This window comes from Chrysochloris asiatica, unplaced genomic scaffold (genome assembly GCF_000296735.1).
Source record: "Chrysochloris asiatica unplaced genomic scaffold, ChrAsi1.0 scaffold00093, whole genome shotgun sequence".
NCBI lineage: Eukaryota > Metazoa > Chordata > Mammalia > Afrosoricida > Chrysochloridae > Chrysochloris > Chrysochloris asiatica.
Window position 1 is genome coordinate 4,164,981 of NW_006408611.1, and position 21,180 is coordinate 4,186,160.

Sequence of the window (21,180 nt, forward strand, 5' to 3'; positions counted from 1 at the left end):
AGAAAGCCTCATCTTTCTCCCGCGGAGCGGCTGGTAGTTTCGAACCGCTGACCTTAAGGTTCGCAGCCCGATTCGTAACCACTACGCTACCAGAGTGTGTAGTGAGTTTCATATCAGTATATACATGCCTAACACATGATGGAATTGTAAAGTAGAAAACTACTAACTCTATGGTGTCTGGGGATTGTTGTTGTTAAGTTCTGTCAAGTCAGTTCTGACCCATAGTGACCCTGTATAGGGTTTCCAAAGAGCAGCTAGTGAGCTTGAACCATCAACCTTGTGGATCAGACTGACTTTACAGTCCAGGGCATTAACCCACAGCGCCACACCAGTACTCCAACTAAGAGTTAGGGAAGGCATCATAATGACAATTAATTCTCAACTGGAAATTGATCTAGATTGCACCAAAGAAATATATTTCAATATGAGAGAATAAATTATAATTGATATGTAGTAATAATAAAGACCATATCACATTTAGAGACACAGAAGTAATTTAATCTGTTGAGAAGATTTGAGTGTATGTAGGAATTCAGAAAAAAAAAAAAAACAGACAGAGATAGAGAAGAAGTAAAGAGAAGAGAGATAGGCTGGTAATATGGGCAGAGACAGATGCTGATTTGCTTTTGTAATTTGATAAAGAGATTTTTATAGTTCCCTCTATAATATAGGGAGTCATTGGAGGAAAGTTACTCAGATGACAGTGGAACTGTTGACTGTTAACCTCTACTACCTCCAGTTAACCTTGGCTTTTGCTCCTGTGGTTGTCAGCAGCCCTATTTGCATCTCTAGCACAACTTTTCATTCATTTTATTGACTCACCTTATGCTCTGAAACTTCACCTCTGAAGTCTCTCAGGAGGGTTCAGTCCAGAACATCCTCACCTCTGGTTTAGGATCTCGATCAAAGCTAGAATGATATGACCTTGATTTTTATATGTATACTTAACTCTGATTTCATTACTACTGGAATGCCATTATTCTGCAGCCTAGTGTGCAGTCTGCATACAAAAGTATAGTTAGAATTTTAATGTTTATTTCCAACTTTGATCACCCTGTGGACACAAGCTATTAAGAACAATCAGCATTTTTGATAAATAACAGTAAATTGGTGCCTATATTTTTGGATGTAATTCAGAAAGAAGAAAGAAGCTTCTATTTATATATTCCCATATCAAACTCTGTTAATATATAATGTGAGAATCACAAAGGCATTGCTGTGTTTTGTCCTCATTAGTGAGAAGTTAAAGCAGCATCGTATCTTAAGTAGTTTGACATAGTCTAGCTCAGCAAGGAGCTCTGGTAGCGTAGTGGTTACGAATCGGGCTGCGAACCTTAGGGTCAGCGGTTCGAAACTACCAGCCGCTCCGCGGGAGAAAGATGAGGCTTTCTACTCCCGTAAAGATTTACACCCTCGGAAACCCTGTACAGGGTCGCTATGGGTCGGACCCGACTCGATGGCACTTAACAACAACAACAACAACAAGCTCAGCATTACTTTGGGGGCATTTAATTTTTCAGACACTAGCAAGGTCCTAGGAGAAATAGTTAAAGTAATACCTGTGATTTTGTCAAGCTGGATGTCATTGTTTTACAAATCTTTGTTTTCTTGCCTACAACTTTGAAAATAAAACAAAGAGGGCAGCAATGTGGTGAACAATGGGATGTTGGGTAAAGAGCAGTAGCAGTTGGCCAACCCTTTAATAAATAGGTGATAAATATATTTAAAAACAGAGCATGGAGAAAGATTTTCTGAAGGGTCAGACCCAGAAACACACTGACTTGTGGAAAGAAAAATGGAAGTCTCCTCAGTTACAGTAAATAGACTCAATTGAATGAGTTCACATTCAAGCCTTTACTACAGTAAAGTCAATAAGGTCATTTTAAATATTAAGGACACATGGGCTGACTCTGAGCTTTTATTTGAACCAGCCAAGACTGTGAATGATTCTTTTTTGAATGATTGGTAGTCTTTTCCGTTCCAATCTCTTCATAGAAAGGTCTTGATTCTGCCTTTTATAGTAATGCCACATCCACAAAACTATTGTCCACACCAACACACCACCTCTAAAATCTCCCTGGAGAGATTCTGCACTCCCTGCTGGACTGAGTAGAATGTCCTTTTCCAAACCTGGAGTTGCAGAACAACACTGGGTATATTCAGGACCCCGTAATACTATCCTTCTTGAAAAGAGTTTTTCCTCTCTCACTTGGGCCCTGAGTCAGGCAAGATGGCAGGCAGAAGGAGAACTTGCTATTCCTGCCCTACCACCAACCTCTTAATTTTGCAACTCTTCTTCAGGGTGGTCTTGTACAAACAAAAAGCAAAACAAGGCAACAACCTTGTTTTCCTCTTTTTTTCCCAACAGTTTGTTCTCCCTTTTGTGTTTATGCAAATAGAGATGTGTCCCTGAGGCCTGAGGACTGGGAGTAGGGCACTGCCTAATTAAACTCTGGAGTTCTGGTGTGGCGCTGTGGGCTAATGGGTCAGACTGCAAAGTCAAAGTCATTTGAACTGCATTGTTGGTGGTTTAAGCTCACCAGCTGCTCCTTGGAAATCCTATATAGGGTCGCTATGGGTCAGAACTGACTTAACGGCACTTAACAACAACAACAATGCTTGCTTAGTGGTTACGTATCTAGTGGTTACAAATTGGGGTGCTAATCCCTTGGTCAGCAGTTTGAAACTACCAGCTGTTCCACAGGAGAACGATGAGGCGGTCTGCTCCCGTAAAGATTTACAGCCTCCAAAACTCTGTACAGGGTCACTATGAATCGAAACCAATTCCACGGCACACAATAATAACAACAACCCTTGACAATTACTTAGGCGTAAAATTAAGTGGTTGTTACTAAGTGCCTTTGAGATAGTTCTGATTCATAGTGACCATGTATAGGGTTTCTGGGGAATAGCTGGTGGATTTGCGTGGCCGAATTTGTGGTTCATAGTCCAGTGCTTATCCTATAGTGCCACACCAGGAGTCCCATAATGTTAAGTGCTTGATTACAATTCCAATTCATTGGAAGAAAACTCTGGTGATCTACTATATGAAAATCATCCATTGAGAAAACACTGTGGAGCTGAATTCTGCCTGGTGTCATGACACGTGCCTGGTGTCATCATAAATCAGAACTGACTTCATGGCAACTGGAACAAATCCCCACTTAAAACTATTGTTTAAATAGGTTTCTGTTGTATTCAGGAACACGTAAATTGACTTACATACATCTAAGAGCCTTATTCTATATCTTTTTATACTCTGACAATGTAGTCTTATATAAGAAGTGCAACCTTAAGATTAATTGGTAGATCGCTTTTCATAATTGAATTATGAAAAAAATTGATACTAAATAGTTGGTCATATAAGAGACACTGTCCTTCCACCTACATGTGTAACAATAGTAACATAGTATCTGATCCATATCATTGTTAGAAAAAGAATTTCATTGTTAAAGAAAACATAAAACACCAAACCAGATGCTGTGGAGTTAATTCTGACTCATGGAGATTCCATATGTCTCAGAGTGGAACTGCATATAAGATTTTCATTGGCTGTGGACTTTCAGAAGTACATTGGAAGAGCTACTGAGGTACATTTGGTTTGATTTGAACCGTAAGACTTTTGGTTAGTAGCTGGGAGCTTAATCATTTATGCATTTTGGGGACTCCTAAGCAACTGTTAAGAGTGCTTAAACCTATGTCCAATACCACTGTATTCCTCCCCTCTTCAAAGCTAACCACTCTATAAGGACAAAGGAGCTCTGGTAGCATTGTGGTTATGAGTTGGGTTACTAATCTTACGGTTCGAGAATACCAGTGGTTCTGTGGGAGAAAGGTGAGATATTCTGCTTCTGTAAAGATTTGGTTGTTGTTGTTGTGATGTGCCGTGGCGTCGGTTCTGACTCATAGCAACCCTGTACAGGGTTTCCGAGACTGTAAATCTTTACGGGAGCAGAAAGCCTCATCTTTTCTCCCTCAGAACAGCTGGTAGTTTCAAACTCTTGACTGTGAAGTTCGCAGCCCGATTCGTAACAACTACGCTACCAGAGCTCCTTGGAAACCCTGTACAGGGTCACTATGAGTCAGAACTGACTCTACAACACATAACCAACTATATAATAGCAAGTCAAAAGGTATTGTTACTAAGATTCCGGTTCATACATTCACTGGTCTATTCTAAACAAAATGCGCTTAAACATGTATTTGTGATTGGTGGTTAACTGCAAACTAGTTCTCTCAATAATATACTTTTTTTTAGTCTCGTTGGAATGCCTTCAAAAAAAGATGTAATTAAATCACGTGATCTGCTGTACCACTTCAATTCAAGTCAAAGAGACCAGTTCAGAAGCTTATATCCGGTGCCTGTTCTTTCAGATTCCAAAGGATAAGCTTGATAGATTGTCTAGAAGGACATAGGATGATCACAGGGCTTTGTAGGAAGACGTTTTCAGAAACTTGCAAACATCATTGGTGGGAAAAAGACCAGGAGGTATCAAGCGCTGTCCTTCCTATTCGAATCTTGTTGGGAAACCTTACTCCACACTACAGACTTCTTTTTGTTCTCCAAAGTCAAAGAACATTGAAAAGGATCGAGTCTCCCAAGGCTGCCCAGAATGCTGTTTTGACATGGTGTAAATAGAAAAATGTAGCATTCTTTAGGGGAGAGTTAGAGAGATGGAAACACCGCATTCAGACATCTACAGACCTAATTGGAGGATATGGTGAGAGACAGTAGCTTCCCACAGTGCTTTTTTATTTACCTTCATATTTCAGGTACTATATATCTTTAACAACGACAACAACATCCTTTCAGAAAATGTTTAATAAATACATATAAATGAGGGGGCTTCACAATTAGTGGAAAAAAATTCTATTACCTTTTAATTTCATTTTTCCACAAACTTTCTGAAGTCTTCTCATGCTTAAATTGTGCTCTCTTGAGTATTTTTAAGTTCGTACAAATATTCCTTTCATTTTGCTTTTGACCTCATGAGTTATTCACTTTCATCTGTTTATCATTTCCTGAGGCTCCCCTGAAGCCATTTCACTCCACCAGATGGACTAACCGTAGGCATGGAGTAATCAGCTCATAGTAGCTTTCCTTTAGAGGAGTCAGAATTGGGCTAGGGTCTTGCCTGTTGACAGAGCTTTCTTCAAGCTTTGTATTTTCAGAGTTTATATAAATATTATTAATTTTTAGAATATACAACCTAATAAGAAACAAGTCTTAGTGTGGCACTGTAGGATCAGCCCTACACTGCTTACCACGAGGTCAGCATTTAAAACCCACCATCCACTGCTTGGAAACTGTATACAGGGTTGTTATGATTCAGAACTGACTTGATAGCACTTAACAACAACAAAAAGAAACAACTTTATCCATAGATACCAATGAACACTTCCTCAGCCCTCCCAAACAGTATTTTTCTAGAAGTTACTGTTTGACCACATCTTGTGCAGTGCTGTAGGATAAGCTGTGGACTGTTAACTGCAAAATTAGTGATTCAAACCCTGCAGAAGCTCCTGAGACACCCAATACAGAGTCACTATGATTTGGAACCAATGGCACCTCACAATAACAGCACAAACAATGCCTTAGATAATGTCCCATTTGAGAAAGATGTCATAATCTGCTTCCATAAAGATTTGCAGCCTTGGAAACGTAGGACAATTCTGCGCTGTCCTATAGGGTCACTTAAAAAAGAGAGACAGCACCAAACCATATTGCAATGACAACAGGACTCTGACACCATACTCGTAGTTATGGGGAAAGTTAGTTACAGGTTAAAATTCAGTGTCAGAAATGTTTAGAGCACAGTTCTTCCTCAACCATACCCATAGGCAGGCCTCTCTGCCCTGGCAATGTTTAATAAAACCTTTTTAGGTCTGCTGATAAAATTTCACAGGGTACACCATTTAACCATAAGCCTCAGACTAAAGAGATTCAGCTATAGCTTCATGGGTCAACAAACCTAGCTCCTCCAACTAAGTGCCTGAGGCATCCCACTCTGAAAGCAAGCCTCCTGCCCAAAGTCTCATTGTTTTGTTTCATGCTCTGACTCCTGTTTCTAATGTTGCTGCTCTGCTGCTGTGTGATTTCAAGTATTCTGTCTGTACCCATTCCAAAGAGAGGTGACCCAACAGAATGTGGAAATCATCAGACAATATAATCGCTCTCCTGTGTGAGTAAAATTTAACTAGAGATAATGCAAAAAACAGCTGCAAGCATTCATTGACAGTCAAGAGAACTTCCAGAGAGGTTCAAGCTGGATTCAGAAGAGGACATGGAATGAGGGGTATCATTGCTGAGGTCAGAGGGATCTTGGCTAAAAACAGGAGTCCCAGAAAGATGTTTACCTGTCCTTTACTGACTATGCAAAGATTTTCGATTGTGTAGATCATGACAAGCTATGGACAATATTGCAAAGAATGAGTATTCTGAAATACTCCGTTGTGCTCATAAGGTGTACATAGATTAAGAGGCAGTTGTTAGAACAGAACAAGGGAACACTGAATGCTTTAAAATTAGCAAAGGTGTGTATCAGGATTGTTTTCATTAACCATACTTAGTCAAGCTGTATGCTGAGCAAATAATCCAAGAAGCTGGATTATATGAAGAAAAATGTGGCATCAGAATTGGAGGAAGACTCATTAACAACATGCAATATGAAGATGCTACAATCTTGCTTGCTGAAAGTGAAAAGGACTTAAAATATTTACTGATGAAGATCAAAAACCATAGCCTTTGGTATGGGCTGCATTACAATTAACAAAAACAACAGTCCTCACCACTGGAACAATAAACAAAATCCATATAAATAGAGAAAAGATTTAAGTTGTCAAAGACTTCATTGTGCTTGGATCAAACATCAACACTCATGGAAGCAGCAGTCAAGAAATCTAAGGATGTATTGCATTGGACAAATCTGCTGCACAAGACCTCTTTAAAGTATTGAAGAGCTAAGATGTCACTTTGAGGACTAAGGTGAACCTGACCAAACCATGGTAGTTTCAGTAACATCATATACATGTGAATGTTTGACACTGAATAAAGAAGACCATAGAAGAATTTATTCATTTGAGTTATGGTTTTGGAGGAGAATATTCTAAGTACTAGAGACTGCCAAAAGAACAAACATCTGTGTTGGAAGAAGTATAGCCAGAGTGCTCCTTGGAAATCAAGATGGCCAGACTTTGTCTCTCATACTTCAGACATACTGTCAGGAGGGACCAGTCACTGGAGAAGGATATCATGGTTTGTAAAGTGGAGGGTCACAGAAAAAGAGGAAGACTCCCAACAAGATTGATTGGCACAGAGGCAGTAGCAATGGGCTTAGGTGACCAGTGATTGTGAGGTTGGTCCAGGATCTGGCAGTGTTTAACTCTGTTGTGCATACGGTCTCTATGAGTCAGTACCGATTTGATGGTACCTAACAATAACAACAAGCAACACAGATCGAGTAAGATCAAAGTGCAGGGATATCAGGGTCCACAAGACATGCTCTACTCCTGACTATTTCTTTTTTTTATTTTGTTCTATTTCATTTTTTTAAAGGTTTTTATTAAGGATTGAGTGAAAGTTTATAGTACAGATCATCAGTTTTACATTCAATAAATCATACACCTTGTTTCATTACAATGATTATAATCCCCTCCATGTACCATCAGTTAACAGTATTTTTCTCTGTTCATTTTACCTCTTTTTTTTTTTTAAACACTCAGGCATATATAATAATTTACACCACCAAAGAACACATTATGCAAGTCTGCCTCTTGGCCACCATCTCTTAGTTTCTATCTTCCCATGAATCTAGAGTCTTCAGCTGCTCTCTCTCTTCATGTCGCCATCTCTGCCTCCATCTCTGGTGTCGCTGCTTCTCTGAATAAGGGTGCCACATTCCACCTGTACTCTTCTCCCCTGAAGGTCCCAGGATCCTCTGTTTCTGGACTGTAAAATTAACTACTCCCCTATTTTTGTTACAAAACTTATACCTTTATCATTGTGATAGTCGCAACTAGTCATGAGAATAATTACTCACTTTTGAATCATAAGAATCTTATCCTTTTTTAAAAAAAATGTTTTATTGTGAATTATGTTGTGATAGTTTACATGGGAGAGCATTAGCTTTACATTCATCCTTTTGTATATCATTTCATTGTCATGGTTACAATCCCTTCCATACATCATCAACCAACCAAAGGGTATACCCTGCAAGCCTGCCCCTGGTCATTAGCATACAGTCCCTCTCCCTCTATGGGTCTAGAACCCCCAGCTGCTCACTCAATCTCTCCATGTCATTGTCTTTGCCTCCATCTCTGGGGTCACTGCTTCTCTGAGTAGGGTCCCACACTCCGTTCTTCTCCCTTGATGGTTCCAGGGCCCTTGGCTCCTGGACTTCATAGTCAATCACTTCCCTCCTTTTGCTCCAAAACATCCACCTTTACATTTCCAATCCGCACAACCTGTCCTGATAACCATTGTACCATAAGGGACCTATCCCCATCTCCTTTCACTGGCCACGCCCAGACAGATTGGATACTACTCAGTGGAGATTCTACCTTCCTCCATGTACTCTGGATCTCGGCTCCCCTTTGAAAGCTTGTAAGCCAGTCACTTCTTGCCTTTGGAGCCCCTCTACCCCCATTTTTGGTGGCCAATGTCCAAGTTGCCCATTCCTGTCTACTCTGTGTATGGAGGGGGTGAGAATGATCCTAGCTGTAAAGATTTGCTCACTCTTTTGAGCTCCTGCATCCATAGGTGTAGGTCAAGTTCATCAAATTGTATCACATTACTCTTTTTTTCCTCTTCTTTCTTCTAGTTGAGCTCTGATCATCTAGTCATTAAAACCAGGTCAAGTGGGTATTATCTGCAAGTGTAGGTGTTCTTATGCGTATACCCTCTCTTCTTATCAGCTGGACGCTTCACTCTCCACTCTAGTCCTCTGTTGCTATGTCACTGACTCTGGACCCAAGAGTCCCCAGGTCTTGCCACACTGCTGGCTGATCAGGTCTCCACCCTGGTTCACAGGAGTCTATTTAACATTGTAGGGCTTAGCTCGCAGCATCATTGCTGTTTTTCCCTCACTTCCCCTTATTGGTGACAAACGTGGTCACCAATCAGAGCGCATGTCTGATCCTGTATTCCCACTGAGTCTTAGTCTTCGAAGGGGGTTTGCCCTAAGGGGACCCTACCACCTGCCTTCACTGGGTACTTTGTAGCCCCTTTTTAGGGATTCCAGTCAATTATAGGCAGAAGATGGACTTACAAGCTTTCTATAGTGATATTTCTGGCTATTCCTTTCTCTCCCCCTCAAGTGTCTATTTTTTAAAGGTATGCCAGGGAAACCAAGATTCAAAAGACAGCCAAGCATCTTAACATTATTTTCTCCCTTTTGCCCATTCCAACCATGTATCAATCCCTGTAGCCCAGAGATCTGTTGTTCTAAGGTTGTGCATACATCACTATTTACCTCTGTCTCGCTTAGCCCATGCAAACCTGCCTAATTTTTTCCCCATTGCCTTATTCTTCCATTCCCCTCCCTCTTCTTGTGTATTGTCACCCTCCCTAGCACCCAAACTATCCTGTGTCTATTCTCTACCCTTTGCTTCACCTTCCCCTCCCTCCCCTCACCCCACCCTTCACATCCCAGTAACCAGCAAAGAAATCCCCTTGCTCCCCTTTAGTATAGGTTCTTTTTCTTAGTCTTTTACAATAGTGGTCCTATGCAGTATTTCTCCTTTTGTGACTGACTAATTTCACTCAACATAATGTCCTCAAGGTTCACCCATGTTATGTGATAACTTACTGTTTCCTTGTTGTTCTTTAAGGTAGCATAATATTCCATTGTGTGTATGTATGTACCACAGTTTGCTTATCCATTTTTCTGGTGATGATCTCCATAATGAAAATTATTCAGTGGGAACTCTTTCTTGCCCAACACACTCTTAAACTAAACTTCCCTTTGAACCCTTGTAAGCCAGTCACTTTGTGCCTTCATCGCTCCCTCATTTTAGGTAGCCAATGTCTAAGTTGCCCATCCCTATCTACCCTGTGTAGAGAGGGGATAGCATTGATACTTGATATGAGGATTCCTTTCCTCTCTGTTGGTATTTATAGTTACAACTTCCAAATTGTAGCAATTTACCCTCATTTCCTTTATCAAAAATTGTTGTTGTTGTTGTTTTTTTTTTTTCTATCTTCCTCTTGTTGAGTTCTGATTATCAAGCCATCAAAGCTAGTTCAAATGGGTACAATCTGCAACTTTGGGTGTTCTTGTGTGCCTCCTCTCACTTCATATCAGCTGGATGCTTCACTCTCAGCTATAGCCCTCCATGGCTATGTCCTTATCACTGGACTCAGGCGTCCCCAGGTCTCTTCACACTTTGGACTAACCATCACTTTCTCTTTTCTCTCTCATCTCCAGGTCAACAGGAGTCTGTGGAATGTGGTTGAACTTAGCCTATGTCTTCATTGCTGCCTTTCCCCCTCTTCCAATCACCAGTTGACCAACATGTGCACCAGCAAGCTTACATGCCTTCTCATGTGTTCCCTTTGAGTTTCAGTCTTAGAGGGGATATTTTCTTGAAGGAACTTCATCACTTACCTTGATGGCTTCCTGGGAAACAACTTGCTTATTATTCTAGTAGCCAGTCATATTTCCATTTTTGTTTTGGATTTTTCTTGTTGATCTTTTTGGAAGATGTATCTTCTGTTACTCTAGCTGTTCTAGGCTGATTTCTGACTCTTTTCTTCTAGTGAGATCTCTTCCCTCTTGCTTCTGAGATGACTCCTCTTATACCTAGGCTAGAGTTTCACATGATTACAACTACAATGGACTCCTAACATATATAGCTGAATCATGTCATTCTATCATGATCTTCTCCTACCTTCTCATATATAGACTTATCAGTAAAAGAGTCATTTGATAGGAGATCAAAGACTAAGACTAGAAGATACATATTGGATGATTCATTGCACTACACTAACTATGAGTTAGAATCAACTCAATAGCATTTTTTTTTTTTAGAAAATGTCCCAATTCACTAACTTAATAGAGCTTTTATTTCATTAGATTTTGTCAAAGTACTTACAAAGTTATTAGTACCCATTTGAAAAATAGAAAAAGATTCTATTTTTTTCCACATGCTCAATAACATTGCTATTATTAAACTTTCTTTTGTTGTCTGCCCATCTCAATAGCTTTAAAATCTCTCATTGTCTTCATTGCTATTTTTTAAATCATTACTGAAATGGAACATCCTATGCATTTATCAATAGTATGGGATTTTTTTTTCTGTGAATTGTTTAATTATTTTACCATATTTCTGTTTTTTTCTTATTGATATGTGCAATATTAATCTTACATATTTTTGCTTACTGATATGCAAGCGTATTTATCCTACATGCATGTACAAGCATTAATCCTTTGTTAATTATACCATGAGAGCAAACAACTTTATGTAACTATGTGTTCCCTGATGAAATATATAAATTTGTACGATAATTGAGAATCACAATTATGACATCTTAGATTTCACATAGAATAAAATTGTTCTTATTCAGCATTTTACAGTTAAGAAAGAAAGGAAATTTGTAATTTTATTTTATAAAGATACTCATCCTAAAATGCCAAATATATATAATGCTTTCATACATAAGTAGATCAATTTAAATTATCAGGATTATTCAGTCATGTCAAAATGTTCATTTTTGCCATAAGTGGGTACATGGAATGGTCTGAGTTTAATGTGCTAGTTTTGAGAAATATAGTTGCATTTGATTTATATTTGCAACAATAAGCTCAGTATTCTCCCAGTTCTCTTTTTTATCTAAAAGTAGAGTTCAAAAGACAATAGTAAAATTCAAACAGTACAGAGAACCAATCACAGCAATCCACCCACCAAGGGAAATCCCCACCATGTACACTTTGGTTTTGATAATTTCTATTGAAAAAAGGGTTATTCTGTTTTCTTCTATCCCTCCTATCACGTTTTTTGTTAAACAATATTTTGTTCTTCATGGTAGAAATACATTTTTCTAGTAATGTTTTATCTTGAATACTCTGACCCTAGAGAATAAAGTAATTTAACAGTTCCTCACACCAGAGATTAAAATGGATGTTATAGTATCCACACAGTATGAAAATGAGCATAAAGATGAATCAAGCATGAAAGTTCAGAAATGGAAATAGATGAATGATGTTTCTATTTTATGGTCCTTGTAAATAAAATGAATTGTGTTTTTGGCTTTCATTTGCCATATGAACTGATTGTTACACAGTAACAGCTGAGAAAATGGAATTATAATTTTTGAGAATCAGTGAATCAGCAGTATTTCTAAAGTAGCCAGTGGAACTATTTCAGACCTTCCATTGAGTTTACTTTTCACAAATCCCAATGATTGGGGTAGGTATTTCTATGAAAATAAGCAGGTGTCATCATTTTAGAGAATTATATATACATCTCCTCTCCTGTCAAGAAGTACCCTTGTAAAACTGACCAGATTAATTTTATATTTGAATCCGTTAGTCTTGGTTAGACTTTCTGCTCAAGTTCGTATCCTTCCTCTCCCTAGTATCCTTCCTCTTCCCTTTGACCCAGTCCTCCCATGAGCTTTCCTCCACAGCCTCAATTGTCTCAATTTCTCCATGTCTCAAAACCTGCATTCCTGACAAAAATAGAATGGGTGTAGTCATTTCATCAGTACTTTAGTAGGCAACTGCATAGGTTAAGGTCTGCTGTTTACCATCCATGCATGGCCTTAGCATGTGCTATGTGATGGTTAAATATTGACTAATGTTTTCTAAAGGTCAAATGCCATCACACTGTATCCTGATAGGACCTTTTCTTGATGTTGTTATGGGTTTTAAAGTGTTTAGAAGGGTTAAAAAAAACACTTGACCAAGGTTTCATAGCTGGTAAATAGCAGAGGTATACCTCAACTCAGGTTGGATCAACAAAAAATCTACTACAATACGCAGTTTTCCTAAATGTTCTGTGTTGTAAATTGTCACCTTGAATGGAGTAACTTCTTCTCCAGGTGAATGTAAACAGCACAAAATCATTATACTGGACCCCATCCCAAACTGGATGATGGCTCATTTCATTCTTTTTCGCTGGACTGTTGGAATGTTAGCTTATAAGATAAAGATAGTCTAATCCACTATTTTTGCTTTGTTTAATACAGTGATGCCACGCTTTGCTGAACAAGTGGAAGTTGCCATTGAAGCCCTGAGTGCCAACGTCCCTCAACCATTTGAGGAGAATGAGTTCATAGATGCCTCTCGCTTGGTGTATGATGGTGTTCGGGACATCAGAAAGGCTGTGCTGATGATCAGGGTATGTGAGACCTTTGTAGTTCAGAGTTTATCAGAGCTTCTAGCAGGAATTCTAAAGATTGAATTGTCTACTTTGGTTAAATTACTTAAATAGGACAAGCAATTGGACTTCTAATTAGTAATACTAGGTAGATTTATAATCTCCCAATAACCAAATGTACTGTCATGGAGTCAGTTCTGATTGAGAGCCATCCTGTATAGTGTTTCCATCTTTATGGGAGCAGAAAACCTCATATTTCTCCGAGAGCTGTTGGTGGGTTTGAACTGCCAGTGTTCCTTGAGTCGTCCAGTACTTAACCTGTAGTGCTCCATGGCTCCTTTTTACTTGGAAATGAATAAGGAATTCCAATCAAGGAGAGCACTTTAGCACTGAGTATTATGAACAACAATGTCCTGCCTATCTCTCTGCATTGTTCCTTAAATTTAATTCCAGCTTGTGGCTGCATTGCTTTTCTCCATTTGCTCCTCTTGCCAACAATGTCTTCCTATCAGGATTAAAAATCATGCATGGAAAAAAAAAACTACAATTACCCAGTTTGGTAGTGATATTATTATTAAATAAAAAGTGATGCATACCTATATTCCCTTTGTAAAAAAGTTAAAGATTATAGACAAGACTCGATAGCCTTAGAGCAAACCTGTCTATACCTCTTACCTCATGATCTTCCATCCTCAGACTCTATTACTCTATTTTCAAGAAGGTATGAACCTTACGAAACATTGTCTAAATAAATACATATAGACACAGATCTAGAAAATAGATAATGCAGATTACTCCTGTAGGATATAATAGAATAGACACATAAGATTTCCAAGGCTATAAATTCTTATAGATGCAGAATACCACATTTTTCTCCAGCGAACGGCTAGTGCTTTTAAGCATCAACCTTCTGGTTAGTAACCAACTGCTTTTACCATTGCACCACTTTGGCTCCGGAACCAACCCTTGTTGTTGTTGTTAAGTGTCATTGAATTGGTTCCAACTCATAATAACCCTGTAAGGATTTCCAAGGAGGGGCTGGTGGGTTTGAACTTTGCGGTTAGCAATCCGGTGCTTATCCTACAAGACCACACCAAGATTTTGAACCAACCCCTTCTAGCAGCAAATTCTTTATCACAATCACCTTTGCTTGCTGCACGTGAAATCATTTTAAATCATTGAAAATCTTCAAGTCTTTTCTTGTACAAAAGTCAGGCTAAATAAGAAATAGATGCACCTGTTCCAACTAACCTACAGTCTTAAACACTCAGGAATAGATCTCATTCACAACCTAGGGACTGCCTGTACAATAAGGACTATCTCCCCCAGCCTGAAAAATACTGCCATAAAACAGTCTTAACAACAACCAGCTAATTGCCTGTGCTCTCTCAGGTTTTTCAAGATATTATCTGTGACTTACTGTTCTGTCTGTAAACAGTGCATCGAGACCCTTCTGTAATTCCTATATGGCATTAATTCTCCTTCCAGGACTGATATTTGTTCAGTGTTTGCATGGTCCTCTCCAGTGTGGCATCCCAAGCATAAAGCAACAAGACTGAAGGGATCTGAGCAGCATAGAGTGGAGTGTCACCTGGAAGAGTCTTCCTGTAGTTCTTTAGGACATCTATGCTTCTCCTTCACTTTGGAGCCCAAACAGCATCTTCTGATCTTTAAGTCATCTTGACTGTTTTGTATCAAATATACCTTCTTTTCATAAGAATTCTATAATCAAATTGAAGTAATCAGAATATTCCGTATTATATTGGACTGATATAATTAAATATAACAATGGGGAGTTCACGTTTGAAATTTGGGGACTGTCAAATTCATTCTGTGTTCTGAGAACTTGCCCGCTTTATATCTGTCTAACTCTTACCATCTTTCAAGACCTGACTCAAATTTGCTCTCCTCAAATTTTCTCCCTCAGAAATGATTCTATCCTTTGATTGTTTATCTTTTCTACTTGTAATGGTATGCATATTACTTTTATGTTTATCCCCTTTTTTTTTTAGACTGTGAAAGCAAAGCCTGTCTCTCTCTCTCTCTTTTTTTTTCTTTTCAATATTGTGCTTGTCTGGCACAGTGTCTTATAAAGTGTGTGCATGCGCACATGTATGCATGTATCAGCATAAGAGAGGGGTGGAATGAGAGTGAGAGAGGGAGTAAGCATGCAAGCAGCAGCATACACCTAGGAAGATGACAGAAAGAAAGATTAGCAAATTGAAGGTGAAGGCAAGGAAAGCTAATCAGTCATTTAAACCCATACCAAATTAAATCATTTATTTTCCATTATGTACTAACTTATGAAATAAGATAACAGATCATGAGAATTATGTTTTCAAAGCATTTAGCACCAAATCCCACTCTAATCCTTAAGGCATATTTCCTCTTTGGCCATTGTTCTGCTTTGTTATCCTTCCCAGTTTTGTGACAGCCATTCATCTGGGAGGCTGTGGAAGTGATAGCCCTCATTCATTTATTCATTCATGAGCTGTAAAAAATATATAATTTTAGATGAAATGCCATATCTTTGTTACATGAAGTGTCATTTCTCCAGCTTGACATTTCAAGTGATTTGATCAGATGGATTTCACACTTAAATTTAGAGAGAGAGAAACATACAGTATGTACAAATTGTTATTTTTAAAATTCTTCTCCTTTGGTATCCAAAGGGATTCATTTTGTACTTTAATAATTTCTTTTTTTTCCTCCTGAATATAATGAGTAAGTACACCTTAGTTAAAAAAAAAAAAAAAAAGAAGAAGTCAAAGCCAGCGAGAATGACAAAAAAAAACACATTGAATTACTAGGTGATTTGTTCCTTTCCCAGCAAATTTGACCATCTCCACTATCCTTCTAAAGTGTTAATTATACTTTGCTGAACAAAGAAATCTCTTTTTTTAAGGAATAGATGCAGAAAGGACCTTGAAGGGTCAGAGTCTCCATGGTCTTGCCTCTGGGCAATCAATACATATTTAATGGTGATGTTGGTATCCAAGCCTTCCAGGATAGCTCTAGGCAACTCTCTGAAGTAGACAAAAGCTTGTCCTTAGTGTATTCCATTCTCACCTTTTAAGACCTGACTTGTTTCTTGGAACCTGTCCACTCTGCCCCTCCTGCCTTTTTGTTGACCCCCTTCTTGCTGAGACTTACACTCTATGATCTATCAGCTATGTAGGAGTTTTCTGATTACTCTCCAAGGTAATTTAGCAAATGATTAGGCAAATCTGCCAGACCAGCATGTATTTACCATACAAACGGTTAAACATTTAGTGATGGAAATTAAGATACGTGTGTTAGGTTTTTGTTGTTGTTAAGTGCCATTGAATTGGTTCTGACTCATAGCGACCCTATATAGGATTTCTTTATACAAGCTCTGGTAGCGTAATGGTTATGAATCTGGCTGTGAACCACAAGATCAGCAGTTCGAGACTACCAGCTGTTCCATGGGAGAAAGATGAGGCTTTCTGATCCCGTAAAGATGTACAGCTTCAGAAACCCTGTACAGGGTCGCTAGGAGTTGGAACCGACTCCATGGCACATAACCACTACCATACAAGGTCTGTGGTTCAAGCTCCCCAGCCACTCCTCAGAAACCCTACACAGGTTCACTATGGGTTGGAGCCACTTGTTACTACTTAATAACAACATAGGGCTTCTGAAGAGCGGCTGCTGAGCTTGAACCACTGACTATGCAGTTCAAACCGACCTTTTAGTCTAGCACATTAAATTGCAATACCATACCATGGTAGGAGAAGTCAGTATCTTGGTTGTTGCTGTTGTTAAGTGCCATCAAGTCAGTTCTGAATCATAGTGACACTAATAGGGTTTCCTAGGAGCATCTAGTGAGTTTGAACCATCAACAATCCAGTGTTTATCCTATTGTGCCACACCAACTCTTGGTGTTAGAAGATCTGTGTTCTGCAAATTAGTAGGTGTTTTTCCTTAGAGTAACCCTGAAAAACTACAGTTATCTGTATATAATAAAATTCTGTAATGTGAATCTGCAAATTTTGCTGTGAATTATACTTTTGATGAGAGCACTTCAAGATCTTTAAAATTTTTGTGGGGAACACAGAGACATCTGGACATTATGTAAATTTAATAATTAATAATTAGATCCAGGTAACTCATAGTATCAGCATTGTTGTTATTATGTGCCTTTGAGTTGGCTCTGATGAATAGCTACCCTATGCAGAACAGAACAAAACACAGGCCTGTCCTGCCTCATTCTCATAATTGTTCCATTCTCATTATTTCAGCCACTGTGTAAATCCATCCCAGGTCTTCCTGTTTTGTGGACCTTCTACTCTATGAAGTTTGACATCCTTTGCCAGGAGTAGGTCCTCCCTGATAACATGTTTTGCCATCTTTGCTTGTAAGGGGTGTTCTAACTGTATTTCTTCCATGACAGATTTATTTGTTCTTTCACGATTCTTAGCCAACGCAGTAGTTAAAATGCATCAATTCTTCTCTGCTCTTCTTTATTCATTGCACAGATTTCACATGCATATGAGGAAACTGAAAATACCATAGCTTGGGTCAGCTCTTTAACACTGTAAGGAGGTCATTTGAAGCAAATTTATCCATTATAATACATCATTTTATTTTGTGATTACTGCTTCCATGGGTTTACTTGACTGTTGTTGTTGTTAAGTGCCATCGAGTTGGTTCAGACCCATAGAGACTCTGAACAGGGTTTCCGAGGCTGTAAATCTTTATGGGAGCAGAAAGCCTCATCTGTCTCCCGCAGAGCAGCTAGTAGTTTTGAACTGCCGACCTTGAGGTTCGCAACCCAATTCGTAACCACTATACTACCAGAGCTCCTAGATCCAAGTAAAATGAAATCCTTTTTCAATCTTTTCTCATTTATCATCATGCTGTTTGTTGTTCCAGTTGTGATGAATTTTGTTTTCTTGAATTATGATCCATACTGAACACTGTAGTTTTTGATCTTCATCAGTGTTTCAAGTTCTCTTCACTTTCAGCAAGAGAGTGTCATCTGAATATTATAGGTTGTTAATGAGTCTTCTGACACATTCTTCTTCATATTGTCCAGCTTTTCAGATTACATGCTCAACATATAGAAACCTAGAGAGTGTGAAGGTGATAAAGCACAGGATGGCCATGAGTATGATAAAGGTTGGTCACTGATTAGGTACTTAGAAGAGACTTGGAGATGGAAAGAGGTAGAAAAACATAACATTTTTGGGAGAAGAGAGTTTAGATAGAAGGAATAGCATGTGTTGAAGGCCTTGGTTGGAACTAGACTAGAGATCTGGGGGCCACCGTGGCTTTCACACTGAATGTGATGAAAGCCACTGGTGGTTTCTGAGCAACAGATGGATGCAATCTGACTTAGATTTTAAAGGGACCACCATGACTATGGAATTCTTGGGTAGTTCTTGACTAGATGAAAGGCTGGCAGTTTGAATTCACCCAGAAATACTTTGGAAGACAAGTATGGTGATCTCCTTCTAAAGGCTATACACTTGAAAACCCTGTGGAAAAATTCTGCTCTGCACACGTGGATCACTGTGAGTCAGAATCAAGCATACGGTAACTAACAGCGGCACGGATACACTGTGGAGTACACTGGCTGAGGCAAGGGCAGAAAGACTGAGCTTGAGAAGCTCAGTCAAGAGATACTGGTGCCCTCTGAATTCTGACTGGGGAGATTTTGCTTTACATTGGTTTTGTAGTTGCTGTTCAGTTGATTCCATATTTTACGACATCTCTAATTCTACTTTTTAGCGTGTATCTGGTTTCAGTGGTGAAGAGCTCCTTGAGAAATCCTTCCTCATAGTTTACTCAAACCCTCCGTTGCAGTTACCATCCCATGTCTTTATCCCTAAATGAAACTCACATATGCATTTGATTCTTTCCTTAAGGAGCTCCGTTACCATAGTGGTTACGAATCGGTTTGTGAACCATCAGGTCAGCAGTTCGAAACTACCAGCTGTTCCGCAGGAGATACATGAGGCTTTCTGCTCCCATAAAAATTTACAGCCTCGGAAACCCTATGCAGGGTTGCTATGAGTCGGAACCGACTCCACGGCACATAACAACAACATTATGTTTTACTCCCATGTCCAGGTGAAATGACTGTATACTCATTAGCTTCTCCTCAATTTACATCTTTTCAGAGGTGTTGTAGAGGAGATTGAGCATTGCCTCGGGAATCGAAGAGCCATTGCCTGATCCTATTCTGCACATGTCCCGTAATCGCCATGGACTCTTTAATAAAACCAAAACCAAACATTATCATTTAACCAGTTCTGATTCCTGGTGACCTAATGTGATATGGAGCAGAGCTACTTCATAGGGATTTATTGGCTGTAAACTCTATGGAAGCAATTTTGAGGCTTTTGTTGCATGGACCACTGGTGGACATGATCAGCCACCCTTAGGTTATCAGCCTGTTTGCAAAGCACCTGTACCACACAGGGACTTGGACTTCTGTAATTGGAGAAAGTTAATCTTATAGACAGTTATGGATTGAACTGTGTCCTCCACAAGTATGTGTCAACTTGATTCTTGGGATTATGTAATTATCTTCCATTTTGTGATCTGATGTAATTATCTTATGGGATGTAAGCCGTAATGTCTATGATCGTAATGAATCAGGATTAAAGGTAGTTATGTTAACAAGGCAGGATATGATCTACAAGATTAGGTTATACCTAGAGTCATCTCTCTTGACGTATAAAAGAGATTCAACAGGTGAGGAGCCATCAGAGGGATCTACTACCGCCAAGAAAGATGAGCCAGGAGTGGAGCAGGTCATTTGGACCCTGGTTACTGCCCTGAGAACCTCCTGGACTCAGGAGAAGATTAATGCCAAGACACGTGTAGATCCCAAGGTACTCCAAGCCTTGGAATTTTTGAAAGGAGACATTCCCGGCAAAGTCTACAGAGAGAAAGCCTTCCCCTAGTGCTAATGACCAGAATTCAGATTTCCACCGTCCTAAACTGTGTGAATAAATTTTTGTTAAAGCCATACATTTGTAGCATTTAAGTTATAGCAGCACTATATAACTAAGAGAGAATTTACAGGTCAGTAATTTAATTGTACCATTTTACAGAAAAGACTCACTGTCACAGCCTCTTAAATTCCTTTAGTGAGCATACATTAGGGAAAAAAAGGGAGACTTGATCCTCAGTTTCTAACCTCCAGTTTAGTGAATTATGCTGCTTGATGATCCATTGACCCTATAATATTATCTACCGATACAAATCTAAATATCCTCAGGCCCATTTGTAGGCCCTCTCTATTTTTCCCATCTCGTTTAATTTATAGAGGTTCTTGACCATTGGAAAATAATATACTTTTAAGAAAAAGTAACTTAAAAAATAATAGCATGAATAGCAGATATATTTACATGCAGTTAGCAAATTGCACATGCACAAAATTACTTATATGGAAGTCTTGGATGGATTTGTTGCATGTTTAAAGTTCAAGGATCTATTTTAAACCCTTCCATTTGCCTGATAGTGTGTGTGATGGTTAAAGACACAAGCTCTGGGACTCTCTGGCTGTCCCTTCCTAATTATTAGTCCTAGAAAAATCACTTAACCACTATGAATTTACTTACCCATCTATAAAATGGGGATCAAGTTTATTTTATTAGGCTGTTGTAAGGATTAGACAAAATTCTGTGGATAAATCCTTTACTTGAGTGCCTGGCTCGTAAGCTAAACACATTGCTCTGACTTTATTCTGATTCACAGTGAACGTACAGGACATAGTAGACTTACTTCCTAGGGCTTCCAAGACTGCAGATGTTTAGAGGAGCAGATTACATCAGTGTTCTTCTGCAGCTGGCTCATAGTAACTGGGAAAACATGATTGATACTATTAGT

General features: G+C 39.0%; 1 protein-coding gene across 5 annotated transcripts in view; it reads left to right on the forward strand.

Annotated features, from left to right (window-relative positions):
- The window catches only part of CTNNA2 (catenin (cadherin-associated protein), alpha 2), a 1,482,995-nt gene that overhangs the window by 1,375,624 nt on the left and 86,191 nt on the right, over positions 1–21,180 (forward strand). For all 5 annotated transcript variants that reach the window (XM_006866584.1, XM_006866581.1, XM_006866582.1 and 2 more), the window contains one exon: positions 13,187–13,338. In XM_006866584.1, the coding sequence (XP_006866646.1) occupies positions 13,187–13,338 (152 nt within the window). The remainder of the gene's footprint in view (positions 1–13,186; positions 13,339–21,180) is intronic.